General features: G+C 41.7%; 1 protein-coding gene across 6 annotated transcripts in view; it reads right to left on the reverse strand.

Annotated features, from left to right (window-relative positions):
* The window catches only part of MYO1C (myosin IC), a 164,806-nt gene that overhangs the window by 7,110 nt on the left and 142,831 nt on the right, over positions 1-14,865 (reverse strand). For all 6 annotated transcript variants that reach the window (XM_063449915.1, XM_063449917.1, XM_063449920.1 and 3 more), the window contains 9 exons: positions 13,198-13,274; positions 12,571-12,639; positions 9,204-9,288; positions 8,719-8,878; positions 7,864-7,947; positions 6,772-6,865; positions 6,276-6,331; positions 3,959-4,094; positions 216-286 (listed from right to left, as the gene is read on the reverse strand). In XM_063449915.1, the coding sequence (XP_063305985.1) occupies positions 216-286; positions 3,959-4,094; positions 6,276-6,331; positions 6,772-6,865; positions 7,864-7,947; positions 8,719-8,878; positions 9,204-9,288; positions 12,571-12,639; positions 13,198-13,274 (832 nt within the window). The remainder of the gene's footprint in view (positions 1-215; positions 287-3,958; positions 4,095-6,275; positions 6,332-6,771; positions 6,866-7,863; positions 7,948-8,718; positions 8,879-9,203; positions 9,289-12,570; positions 12,640-13,197; positions 13,275-14,865) is intronic.

Here is a 14,865-nt window from a genome sequence, read left to right on the forward strand (position 1 = left end):
TATTTATGAGCATTTCCTAGGGGGCATTACAGGGTAGTGGTGCACAAAGACTGTACGATATATTAATGCTATTTTTTTACATATTAACTGGTCAATAGTCTGTTTATTTTCTTAAATAAATACTGTATATAGGACAATTTTGTTTGGATTAATTTATTATTAATTTTACAGAAAGATAAACCTTTTAAGATGATAAAATCTGATTTTATTTTTACCTTTTGCTTGTTATCCTCGCATTTCACATGAAGAACAAAGAGGTTGTCACTCAAGCTGCTGACAGAGATACCTGCAGAACAAAGTACAGTGATTGACTCCTACTGTGTTGAACCTTTCCCTCCCATCCCAGGCAAGACCATCCCATTTTTCAGTGTGGTACAGCAGTCCAAATCTAACTCCCTAAATCTAGATGTATAATAATCCTTAATGTGATGCCTATTAGTAGGCTTACTCTATGGACCAGGGGGATATTACAATATGTTACTATTAGGAATATAACTATAATTGAAATCAATAGATATCACATTTTATTTTTGTTATTTTTTATTTTTGCAGTGCAATTGCAGATGACATTAGTTTATGAGGTACCCCAACGGCAATCCTTTAACGTATTATATTCATTGGTAATATAGAGGTACAGCATGGAATTTGCACATTTTTTGGTTAAGTAAAGATTGAATAGTAACTGTATTAGGCATCTAAACGTGGTGCTGTTAAGATGCTTATGAATGAAGTAGACCAGACCTAATGCATGTTGATTGTGTACAGTTAGGCTCAATATAGAATACAGGGTTTACCGCAGTGACTGTATTCAATTTACTATCGAGAGTGAATTAGTAAGGCATGACGCTTGACCTAGTAAGCGGTGCAGGTAGCAGGGTTTTGTCTAAGGGAGAGTGCATGTGAGGGCGAGTTAGGCTGCCGTGGAGCATGTCGTGATGGGGTTAGTCCCCAGAGGGTCTGCGCTTTTTGTTTTACATTTTAAGCTCTAGGTAGCATGGTTGTGATGCAGGTATGTGTAAGAGCAGTCAAAAGTAAAGGGAGATAACTGTTAAGCAAAAGGTAAAGTTTATATACTGAGTGTCCATGTGATGGTACCAGGACCTTCTCCCCGTACTCGGGCGCTGTATCCTGGCCGCGACCCTCCGTGCGATTCGGGTTCAGCCGCCTCCAGATCTGCGCTGAGATGGTGTGTGTGTAGGTTGCTCGGGCTCCACACGCGATCTGGTAACGAGCTTCCTTTGGGGTGCGCCCTCGCCCTTGGCCCACTGTTCGGCCATTTGCTCTTGTTGCAGGAGCGAGCACAGAGGAGGCAGTTCGTCGGGGGCGAGGTAAGTCCTCCCTCCAGCCTCAGGCCGGACCCGGGCTTCTCTATGAGCAGAGTCCTTCCCATGGCGGGAGTACCGTAGGACGATGTCTTCGGGTCAAGCCCTTGGTGGCCCTCAGCCCAGGGGGGCTAGTGATACGAGGTGCAGGCTTACTCATGTACGTTAGGCCTGAGGGGGTCCTTTGCTCCCTCCGTTTCTTGCTGCCCCGTGTTCGAACTTGAGGCTGAAGCAGCTGAGAGAATAGATGGTGCGGTTGCCATCGCTTAACCCCTTAAGGACCAACCTTCTGGAATAAAAGGGAATCATGACATGTCACACACGTCATGTGTCCTTAAGGGGTTACGGTCTGCTACCCTCTGCTGGTGTAGCTGGCATTTGTGGGGTACATCCCCTGTCGCTCTCGGCCCGGGAGGGCCCCCGGTGCGGGAGGTCGCGGCTCAGGGTTCCCAACCGTCTGAGGGTGGTGTTCCATGTCTCCCCTCTGCCGGGGCTGCTTGTGTAGCGGGTTTTATGTGGCTCGGCCCAGCAACCTGCATGCGTGTCTAGTTGAGCCCAAAAGTTGTCAAAGGATGTCTATCGGGTCTCTCTTTAGTGCCCTGCCAGGTAGGCCGGATTTTGTCTCGCTTAATTGGAGCAGATGTGTCCGCCATTTTGGAGGTCCTGAGCCCCATGTTGTTTGTATGCGTCGCTTGCCGAATCGGGGATTGTGGGGCGGAGGGCACTCCGCCTGGTGGGGACCAGGATATCCTCCACCAGTCCATAGGGGGGGGGGGGGGGAGCTGTACATACTCTTGTGCAGTTGCGTGCGACTGGCAGGAAAGCTGATGCCATTCCCCGCCACCACTTGCGGTAGGCCTCACTCCGCTACTGCGGTTACCGGTAATCCTGGGTATTGATTTTGGCATCGCCAGGTTCGGGTTGCGCTCCCCCAGTGTAGTGGTCCAATTTGCCAAGGGTTTGTGGCATTTCAGCTCCGGTTAATCCGGGGATTGTGCGCTCGGCGGCAGGAGCTCAGGCAGAGCACGACCTGTCAGTTCGCTGGTTAGGCTCCGCCCCCAATAGACATCACATTTTAAACCAAATGGGACATGTAAAATAGATATAAAATCCCTTGGTTCCGCCATTCCTTCTTCTCACTGATTTTCTTATGAAGCCAAGCACTGGGGGGTTTAGCAAGTTCTAATTTAGTAAGGAAATTTGAACATTTATTCCAGAATAGCCACATTGCAGAATCTCATCTCTCACCTATTTTGTCTTATTCTGCAACCAATGGATTTTAGTATAACAGAAAAAATTGCACTAACAATGATTTCTGGTTATAGAGCCTAACCCTTTGACAATGACCACCTTCAGTTTAATTTTAATAGTTTATTGCGGTAAGGGTAGGGGTCCTCGTTTATATGTGTGAGCAAAAAGTTCCCAATAACACCAAGGTCTAGCAAAATAACATATACATTTTTCAAAGAATGCTTCAGGAAACAAGATCATAGAAAATGAAGTAAGGATTTTGAAGAGTATAGAGAAGTGAAGACAAACAACAAAAGTTAGGGCATGTTTTAGGACATATGGTTCGTTGGCCCATAGACTTTGCGGTGCCCTTTGGTACTTGAGTGATTACATAAACCACATCAGATTAGAACAGACCATCCGTGTCACATAACCCTACATAACCTAAGGACCTTCATTACAACCAATATGAAAGAACATTTCATGACTGGGCACAATGAAAAAAAACTGGGCACAAAACTATTCATCACAAAGGTTATAAAAGAGAGAATGAAGGCATTATTGTCTCAGCCCTGCAGAGAATGAATATACTGTGTGGTGACTGCCTGCCAAATCCTTACTAACAAAGTTTTGAGAGCATCATGTAGAAATTAGTGAACAAACATTGCTCAGGCAAAAAGGGCCAAATCCAATGAATAATTTTATGATTAGTGGTCATCTTGTATGTGATGGTTAGAAAAAGGTCACATTCACAGACATTAACTCAGAAGAGAGTCAGGGAAATTCTGTCTTTTTCAGAGAAATCAGCTTGTCTGTTACATTTTCATTTAAAGGTGAACTGTAACTTTTCTGAAATATCTAGCCATTTACATCACAATCCAGTGCAGATAAGGCAAAGCCAGGGCACACATTGCAAATGATGGGACGAAACATTACTGGCGACAGACTAGCAATAGCGGCACAGCCCCCCCTACTTGTACTACCCAAGTTCTTCCCCCTTCAGCCCATCCTCTGGCAAGTTCTTACCCAAATGTGTGGCGGAATAAAGTCTGTAGTCATCCCAGTTTTAGTGGTGTTGACTAGGATAGTGAAAAGATTATTGTCTCCACCAAGGGAAGTACCGGTTTATTTTAACACCATAAGTTATCACTGAGAATAGATAAATTTTCTATTTCTGATAAACAATATCTTTCCCAACAAACAGGCTCTCTGCACGACAGAGCTCATCTGCTAGTGAATAGAAATATACGGTTTCGTAGTTGGACTTCACATGAGCAATGCATACATAACTGGTTGAAATATTAACAGTTAAATTATTTAGGTACACAGTACGAATCGATCAAGGGCTTATGACAGTGATTAGTTTTTAGAGCTGGGTCTTTGGCAAAGAAATAACGATCTCTTACCGGTCAGATTGGCATAGTCAATTCTCTGCTTCAGTTTGGCTTCTTCCACAATGTAGGCAGCATTCTGAGTGAGTAACAGCTGTCTTCGTCGCGGCTTGTATCCCTTTCGGTCATACTTCACTACAGGAACTGCATACTGAAAGGGTGAATTTTACGGTCATTTTCAATATACGACTAAAACAATGCAAATGTAAACCCTACTAAAATCTTAAAGGAACAGAAACATAGTCATTTACACTAAAACAATAAACACAATCGCTCGCTCAGATAAATGAAAACCACAGGGTCTTCAAGCTGCCGCTCAATGTTGCATTGTGTAAGTGGCTAGTCATTCAAACCTATGAGAAATAATACTCATGTGAAAGCCCACCAATTCCTCCAAATAAATCAATGTGAGACCAGGCAATCAAGAATTGTGGAATTCATTGGACATTAGTGTAGAATCCATTGAAAAGGGTTACTCCGGGGCGGAGCCTGACAGCCCAGCCGAGAGGTCGCAAAACAGAAGAGCTCTGGGCAAAATAGCCCAATTTAAGGCTGAAACACCTCCACACACGACGAATTACACCCCCCCCCCCCCCCCCGCCGGTGAGGGATATCCCGGCAATTCAAACATGCAGCCCAGCACAAGGGCATCACACTCAAACGACCGGCACCACCGTACCAGTGAAAAGCAACATGGCGGACGCCATGTGGGCCTCAGAGCCAAAGCCCGACCTGCCCCCACTATCGGTGCGGCTGGATCGCATCTAGGCCGACTTCTGGGCCAAGATCTCCAGGCGTGGGAACACCCTGAACGGAAATCCAGGGACCGCAATGAAACAGACACCCAAGCTAAAACCTGCAGCACAAGCGAATGCCCTAAGAGTACCACAGAGAGCGTGTCCCAGCACATTGACCAACAACCACGGGTGAGCCGTCTGAATCCCCGACCAGCGGTGGGTCGCCCCAAGCTCCCACAGGGACTCACTCCTGTTTTGCCCCACTGGCGCCTCGCACTTCACTGGCAACGGGCTGGGAGACCCCGGACACCATGGCAACTGCTCAACCCAGCCAAGCCAACCTAGCAAACCACCCGCACGCACACACGTGTAGTCACTCAATTCAATTGTTGTGTTCTGTACTCATAAAACATCTAAGTCATACATGTATGTCATTAATACCAATCAATTTAAGCATAAAATATGTAAAGCCTGTACCAAACGGAAACAAAAACGCACAGTAGTTTGCATAGTTACCCTGTAGTTACCCATAGTGATGAAGCATCATTGCGCCAAACGAGTTTATACTGTAAAATTGCGTTGAATAACCCAATGTTTAAGCTACTCAAAATCCTAGACTGTCGCAACTTTGTTCTCTCTAACTTCAGATAGCATACAGTGTCATTTCTTGCAATTCACTACCACATAAAAAATGTGCAATGTGTTATCAAGCCATGCTTTCTTACAATGCTGTTTATTGCTATATATCGAGTGCACATGCTGTTGGAGCATGGCACACGCCTCTGTAACTGCTTTCTCCTTTTGCACTCAAAAATAAAGAATTTAAAAAAAAAATAATTAAAAGGGTTACTCCAAGCACTATGACCACTTCACTGATTTGAAGAGCGTTTTGCTATGAAATACTGCACATACAGTGTCGAACCCCTCTGCTGCTGAAAGTGTACTTCCTTCTGCTGCACCACGGGGTCATCAAAAGACAACCCGGAACAAGAGTTCTGGACTGGCTAATCTGAGCATGTTGGCGCTAGACAACCAATGGTGGGACCCCCTCCTCCCTTGTAGCCCATGTCCTCTCCTAATCAGGTCTTCCCTGATATCACTTTCCGTGAGAGGGAGCATCATCAGCCATGGAGATTAGGCATCTGTGAGAATTTTGCCTTAGCATTAGAACAAAGGCAAGTTATTTTTAGCTTTGTTTTATTTTATTTTTTAACTTGGGGGCCCCAGATTAGATTAGGTTGGGTTGCTTTTAAAGAAAAACAAAACAAACAACAACAAAAAAAACATAAAGCAAATCATGCATCTGACAGTATGCAGGTACAAAGTTTCAGTATACTATCCTTAGAATTTACAGATAATTAATTAGCCAATGATATATGTGAACGTGAAAAAAAATACTAAATGCATTTTCAAAAGAGTAACTAGCACATTAAAACTCAGAGCTTAACTCTTATCTTCTCTTTTTAAAAAGACGAGAACACTGATAACCTGGAAATCTACAATTAAAAATATGAGCAACACATGGAGAGGTAAACCCCAATCCCCCTCCCCACTACAATAAAATAACCACCACAACAACAACTTCAATTTTTTACCGTTAGTGTCTGGTTTTCCAGGGTTTGAAGAATTTTTGTATTGATTTCTTCATTACCTAAAAGAATGAAAAGGATGTTAAACAATAGCAATTAAAGAAAACGTCAAATAAAAACAAACCATTGAGGTGGAATAATCACCAAGTAAAACTGGTTATATATGGTTAGAAATACTAAGTTGAAATTAGTGAAACAAGTCTCACTGTGCGTAGAGGGGTATCAGCTATACTTCACTGAGAAGGCTTAACAAGGCTGAAATGGTCACCGGGGGTTTCTGCATCCCTCATGCAAAGGGAGCCAGCATGCATTTTGGATCTAGACTGCCCTTTTGGGTGTGATCAGTCTGATATACAAATGGTTTAAATTATCTTTTTAATGGCACAAAATGAGCTAAAACCAGCTTGACAACTGAGTGGGGACCCATGGAAGGACAAGCTATTTGAGTTGTCGCCCGTTTTCTTCTCTAGAGCTCTGTTGTAGCGTATGGTAAATGACTCACCAAGCCGAGTATTTATGAAGAGCCTTGGTACACTCTGTGGATAATTGTCTTTCTTATCCTTGAAGATTTCACTAGCAACAGCTTTCTGCTCGAGCTGCAGATGAAAAAAAAAAAAAGAGAGAGAGAGAGAGCTGAGAATATATTAACATTAAAACCATTTTTATTTGATATGGAAAGTTTTATTAAAGCTAAACGGTCGTCAGTCTTCTTTTCTTTTTAAAATCACAATTTTACAATTTACACTTAAGGCAACGTTGCCTTAGGCATTCTATGTTTGCTATGCTGTCTGACAAAGGACTTAATTGGCCCATGGAGAAGATTCTGCTACGCCATTGTCTTCCAAATAGTAACATTCTATACTTTGCACATGTGCAAGAATACAAAGGTGATGCAGGCAGTGATACAATTACAGGAAAACAAGGCTTCCACGCGTTCCATGCAGAAACTGACAAAGGGGCCTAAAGCTGAAGAGACAGTTGTAAGAAAATAGTTTCTTAATTTGCCCTTTAACAACAAATGCATAGACTGTTTATTTCCAAGCCATCAGTGTCAACAGATTAAAGGGGCTCTCTAGGCATAACCACTTCATCTCATCGAAAGGGTTATGGTGCCTGGAGTCCCCAGGTGTTGTCACACGGTTTAATACTAAAACATTTTAAATTGGTTTTAATACTAGATGAGGGTACCCAGGCACCTGCAGCCATGCTCTTTGTTTGCTACCAATGCTAATGCTTTTACAATATCCCAAGCAGGAATTGGTGGCAGTGATATCCTGAAAGCATCGGCTGAGTTCTCTCAGCGCATCATTAACCCATCAGTGGTATGAATTGATATGGTTAATGGCGTTACACGCTATCTTAGCCATATCTGTAGGGGGAGAAGTCACAGGTGCCCAAGAAACCTCATTCAGTGTTAAACTGATTGAAAACGATTTGATATTGAACTGAAGAACGGCACAAGGGGACACCAGGCACCATAACAACTTCAATGAAGAGTATAATAAATAGAATGTTGCTTTAACGGTTATTGTTCTGCTGAAAAGCCTTAACCTGTCACTAAATATTATCTAGAAATGAAAGAGAAAAAGGTTACCTGTTGTTTCCATTCAGGACTAATTTGTCTGCAGTATTTCCACACCATGTTATTCATGCACATCTCTCTCAATAACTCTGATGCCTAAAGAAAACACATTTATTGTGAATTATGTAAAACTTTGTACACATTTTAGTAAGTGTATTTTGTTTTTATTACATTAACTTTAAGCATTAACAAATACATGATTTTTCCCATTAAGGGTGAGGACACAGGCTACAGGGACCCTCTGTCACCCAGGTACCCTACTACAGCCACCTGTACTCTTGTGTGAAGAGGAGATTATTTATGAATAAGGTTGCAAACATCAGTATTTAAAACAAAACAAACATGGTGATCTCTGCTTTAGAAAAGTAGATTTATTTTGTAACTAGACAATTTACCATACGGTCTCTTTAAAAAGCAAATGATAATTTGAAGCAAAAAATAATTAATATTTAGACAACTGTTTAATTACTTTTTTTTTTTATATCTACTTTTATTGAATATGGCCAATCAAGCAGTATCCGAATAAAGTTACACACTCGATAGGGATATATGCTCACACATACATTCATATTAAATATTAATACACATTATTATTATTGCCATTTATATAGCCCCTAAATATTATTCCACTGTGCTTTACAATATTATAAAAAGGGAAATTTAACAACAAAATTAGACAAACTGTTACAAATTGTGACCGGAACAATAGGTTGATGTGGACCCTGCTTGAACGGGCTTACAGTCTATACACATTCACATACATATACAGGCCCTCACATGTTTCAAGTGCTTGGCACACATTTCAGTATTAAATTGGCAGAATTTGAATTATTGCAGGTTTTTACAGGCCCGTTATCATCAGCTCACCTCTTGAAGGGATGGCGGAGGCACTGGCCAAGACTTGTCTAACACACTCTTTGGCATATTGCGATGAAGATTCATCAGGAAGGAATAGCGGATGTAATCCAGGAAGTATTCATTCTCAGAGCAGCGAGGATTCTTGCGATAAATAAAACCTTTGATGAATCTAGGAAATGACAACACATTAAGGGTCATTTATGACCAAATTTTACAAAAAAGTAATTTTTTTTTTTTAATTTTTTTTTTTTTTTTAACAGAAATGGTCAACCAGCAACAAGTCATCATAATTCGAGAGGTAGGTACATACACATTACCAATGTTTGACATTGTATACTTTACTTTTTCTGAAGTATACCACACGATATCCATAGTAGTGAAGTTTGACTTGGATATGGAAAAGATCACTTACAGGCACGTTTATTTCCAAAGATATTTACCAGGTCAAAGTTTCACCCTAAATGTTCACATGCATTATAAGGCTTTATACTAACCTTCTTATTACTTCTACAGCCCACTTCCTTTGTGCGGCTTTTCGCCGTCCGACTGTTCCACGCCACCAAGACTGGATTTTTACAGCTAGAAATAAAAGTCTTGTTAGTTTTCTTAAATCTCTTGCATAATTGAAATTGCAGGTAACAAACAAAAACATAAAACAAACCCCCCCCCCTCAGGGGTCGTGTCCTGGACTCGGAACGAAAACACAGGCAATGGGGGTGGGAGCAGCCAACCACATTATTGACCAGTTGAAAGCCGCTTTCCGTTGGACTGGAGAGAGGATTATCTCACCTTCCTGGGACTGCGAAAATCTAAGGAGCCGATGGGTCTCCGAGACCTTAACTATGGGAAATTAATGAGTGAGATTGAGGATACCCTGAGGAGATGGGGTGACAAATACCTGTCATGGGTGGGGAGGCTTGCGGCAGTGAGGATGGTGTTGCTACCAAAATTCCACTATCTAATGAGAACACTACAGATCTATGTACAGAACACATATTTGCGAAAGCTCCAACAAACCTTTACTAAATTTGTCTGGGCCAACCGCAAGATCAGGGTAGCAACACAAATACTGAGTAGGTCCCTAGAAAACGGGTGTCTGGGGCTGCCGGATGTGCGGTCATATTATAGAGCAGACCTCCTAGCCACTGCCCTACACTCACATACAGCAAATAACGTACCGCAATGGGTGGAGATGGAGTCAGTGTGGTCGTGCCCTAAGGGCCTCATATCTTTTCTGGGTTCCGCATAAGTTACGCCCTAGACTACCAGACATGCCTAACACTACAGAGTTACTCTTGAAAACATGGGATACAGCAAAATCGCAAATAGGACATAAGAAAACCTGGACATTGGCAACATTCATCTATAGCCTCCACATAGCCAACCCCACACTAGACTACCGACCATGGATGAGGGGAGGGTGTACACTGGTCAGACATCTTAACAACCATGGTGCCCTAATCCTGTTCCCAGACCGACAGAGGAAATACGGTCTACCAAATCATGCACTGTTCTCCTATTTACAGCTGAAAGCAATATTGGTGCATTCGACCAAAATCAGCCTCCCAGAACCGACAAAACGCATGGAAAGACTGAGTCCATGGTTATACCTAAAAAAACACTTGCTTATGTATGCGCTATTAAACAATCCAATACTTACCTTGACAGCCAAATTCATAGGGGCATGGCAAACGGATATAGGCAAACTCTTTACCAAAGACCAATGGTTACAAGCATTCACAGCTCACAAAAGGTAGATCCAGATGTGCGTCACATCTGGAGCGAATGCGTAAAATCCAATATAGGTGGTACCTGATACCAACTAGATTGGCAAGCATATACCCCAATACTTCAAAGCAATGCTGGAGGTGTAAGGCAGATGAGGGCACGATGTACCACATATGGTGGACTTGCCCGAATCTCAGGGGATACTGGAGGGAGGTAGAGAGGATTATCATGGAGGCCTTGCACATAGCGACCAAATTGCAACCTGAATGTGAATTACTGTTTATGACACTATTCCTTCATGAAGCCCCAAGCTTAGAAACATAGAATGTGACAGCAGATAAGAACAATTCGGCCCATCAAGTCTGCCCAATTTTCAAAGCTTGCCTACTGTTTCGTATACTGATAGCTGCAAACCATCTGATTGCTAGGCAATGGAAACAGGTTCATGTACCAGAGAGAGCGAGTTTGATACAACAAATCTCAATGCACCTAGAGTATGAAACCAAGATCAACACACACACTTCAACCCAGCAAAACACATGGTAGAAGCTAGGAATTGGTGGGACACGGGTTGGGTGACAGGGAGAGCAAGGATCAGGTATAAAAGCTGATTGGAGATCGGCGCACGGCAGGAGGCAAAAACAAACAAACAGACAACATATAGCTATTTCCCATCAAGGAAAATGGAGGCTCTTAAGAGCTTGACTGAGGGTTGACAATCAGGTGATATACATTCAGACAAACGTACCCAAGGGAAAGACGGAGAGAAACCCACGCTGTATATAGTTTATCTAGTTTGTGACACTTTACCTCTCTAAGCAATTCACTAGAAAAAGAGCTAGCTCACACCATAGGGGCCTGAAGAAAATTGTTCGAGTTCACAACCAAAAAAAAAAAAAAAACGGTGAAACTTGGAATGTTCATGGTTATTGATATTGCTGCGGTATCACATTATTTTTGGTTCCCCCACCCCCTTTTCTTTATTCTGTATCCCATAATTCGCTTTAAAACCAATAAACATTATAAATGGTAACCACCCCCCAAAAAAGCATATGTAAATAAACTTAAAAGTGACATTTCAGGTACAGCTCGAGATGCTGTGGACTACATCTGCCTTGATGGAATATAAATATAATATAATATAATATAATATATATATATAATCATTAATATATATAAATATACTACATATTTGGTGCTAAGCTCTCCCTTCTAGCCAGAGGTCAGCAGAAGACTTAATCAGCCATCTAAGATTTATTTGTTCACTTCATGTTCCCTAAGCAACTGGTTGAACCACCCAAGATATATGAATGGCGTTAAATCAAATGACATCTTCTAGAAGTAATCTTAAATCACCAAGCATTTGATCAGATTTGTCTCCCTTGGACCAAGAGGGAATCAACAATTTATTTGATTTGTAATGGGTTTCTAAGCCTCGTCTGCAGCAGAAATCACAGTTATGACACAAGAATTTTTGCTTATGTTAAAATAAACATAATTATTGTTCTGTATTTAAAAACAGGGGCCGAGGCGGAAGCACTGCGGGACTCTGATGGACTTGAAATCTTTGTCGTTGCCTAGGTACCCCCCTGCATACAGAGAATGCCATAGCTACCCATTTAGTTTAAAACAGCGGAGTACACATTACATGTCCCAATTTTGAATTTCATGCTATTGCCCTACCATAGGTTAACACAAGTGGGACACTATAAGCAATTATAACACACCTGTGGTTTCATCTTATAGAGCTTTGTAAATAATGCATATGAACCTGGCTTGAATCAAAGATGCGCTAGCTACTTTAGCATTGTTTTATTGATATCAGTTAAACGTGTATAACTCATTACATCCAAAAATTGTTCCTAGATTGTTTCAAACATGCTTTTACAAAAAAAAAAAAAAAGTGCAATTCCTGAACGCCACATTGTCAATACTAGTGTTTAACCCATGCATGTTGTTGTGGCAATTGACATATGCTTGTAACTCCTCATGCACAGAAAAATAAAGAATAAAAAAAAAAAAATGTAATACATTTTTTTACCCTTTTCCTCTCTATTCAAGTTTGGTGTGTATGCTTAACAGAAGGCAAACTATTTTTTTTTTTTTATCACAATGAGTCACTTATAATCTCACCGGAATGTTTCAAGTGTCGGAACTTCTGGCGCTGGTTATAGCCTCTCCACCTGGACTGGAGAAAAGTCGCTGAAAGAAAAGTGCAGTAATGTAAGCTGTAAAAAGTTACAAATGACACAAAATAATGTTTTACACAGAACGTGTCAGGAAGCAGTCTTAACAACAGGATAAAATATGAAGATAAGCACAATCTCAACAGTTCAACAAATCTGTAACTTCCAAAACATAATCAGAAAAAGGGCTGTCAAATCATAAAACAATCATAGTGCTGTGGAAGCTACATAAACTGTCAAGTTACTGGGGACAGGTGAGCACTAGACATCACTTTGTAAAAAAAATAATGCTGGGAAGTCACATGGTACAAATTTCTCGAAATGATCATAGAAATCTAGAGCGGAGAAGAACCTTCCCAAAACTGACTCCTCCTCCTCACTATTTTAATTAATAGACTGATGGGGAACATGTAGGAGATTTAAAAAAACAAATACGCAGTGCAACTTTAAACAAAACAGAGGAACCCAAAATAAATCAAGTGAAGTAAATTAAGAATTTGGAAACAAGCAGTGGAAAGTAACAACATGTTTTATAAGAGGACATTACAAAACTCTTAATGTTTGGAATGCACACCTATACTCTGCTTTCGCTCTTCCAATGCATCCTCTGTTGCAAAAAGGGTCTTTGGAAAACGAATAAAGATTTTTGTCCTAAAAAACAAACAAAAAAACAAAACATACAAACATAAGAGTGAAATATTAAGAAGGGAAAAAAATTATAATTAATGAATATTGTTTTAAATAATATTAATAATAAATTGTTTTGAAATAATAATCTATCCACCTCACAGGTGTGGCATATCAAGATGCTGATTAGACAGCATGATTATTGCACAGGTGTGCCTTAGGCTGGCCACAATAAAAGGCCACTCTAAAATGTGCAGTTTTACTGTACTGGGTGGGGGAGGAGGGTCCGAAAACTAGTCAGTATCTGGTGTGACCACCATTTGCCTCACGCAGTGCAACACATCTCCTTGGAATAGAGTTGATCAGGTTGTTGATTGTCGCCTGTGGAATGTTGGTCCACTCCTCTTCAATGGCTGTGAGAAGTTGCTGGATATTGGCAGGACCTGGAACACGCTGTCGTATACGCCTATCCAATGCATCCCAAACATGCTCAATGGGTGACATGTCCGGCAAGTATGCAGGCAGTCTAAGAACTGGGATGTTTTCAGCTTCCAGGAATTGTGTACAGATCCTTGCAACATGGGGCTGTGCATTATCATGCTGCAACATGAGGTGATGGTCATGGATGAATGGCACAACAATGGGCCTCAGGATCTCGTCACGGTATCTCTGTGCATTCAAAATGCCATCAATAAAATGCACCTGTGTCCATAACATACGCCTGCCCATACCATCATCCCACCACCACAGGCTACTCTATCCACAATGCTGACATCAGCAAACCGCTCACCCACACGACGCCATACACGCAGTCTGCCATCTGCCCTGTACAGTGAAAACCGGGATTCATCCGTGATGAGAACACCTCTTCAAAGTGTCAGACGCCATCGAATGTGAGCTTGTCCACTCAAATTGGTTACAACGACAAACTGCAGTCAGGTCGAGACCCCGATGAGGACAAGCATGCAGATGAGAGTCTTCCCTGAAACAGTTTCTGCAGAAATTCTTTGGTTATGCAAACATATTGTTGCAGCAGCTGTCAGGGTGGCTGGTCTCAGACGATCTTGGAGGTGAAGATGTTGGATGTGGAGGTCCTGGGCTGGTGTGGTTGCACGTGGTCTGCGGTTGTGACGCCGGTTGGATGTACTGCCAAATTCTCTGAAACTCCTTTGGAGACAACTTGTGGTAGAGAAATGAACATTTGAATGAACAATTCACGGGCAACAGCTCTAGTGGAAATTCCTGCAGAAAGCATTCCAATTGCACGCTCCCTCAAAACTTGCGACATCTGTGGCATTGTGCTGTGTGATAAAACTGCACATTTTATAGTGGTCTTTTATTGTGGCCAGCCTAAGGCACATCTGCAATAATCATGCTGTCTAATCAGCATCTGGATATGCCACACCTGTGAGGTGGATGGATTACCCCTGCAAAGGAGAAGTGCTCACTAACACAGATTTAGACAGATCTGTGAATAATATTTGAGAGAAATATGCCTTTTGTGTACATAGAAAAAGTCTTAGATCAGTTCAGCTCATGAAAAATGAGGGCAAAAACAAGTGATGCGTTTATAATTTTGTTCAGTGTATAAACACTGCCTTTTCAGGGGAAAGGC

Source organism: Pelobates fuscus, chromosome 1 (genome assembly GCF_036172605.1).
Source record: "Pelobates fuscus isolate aPelFus1 chromosome 1, aPelFus1.pri, whole genome shotgun sequence".
Lineage (NCBI taxonomy): Eukaryota > Metazoa > Chordata > Amphibia > Anura > Pelobatidae > Pelobates > Pelobates fuscus.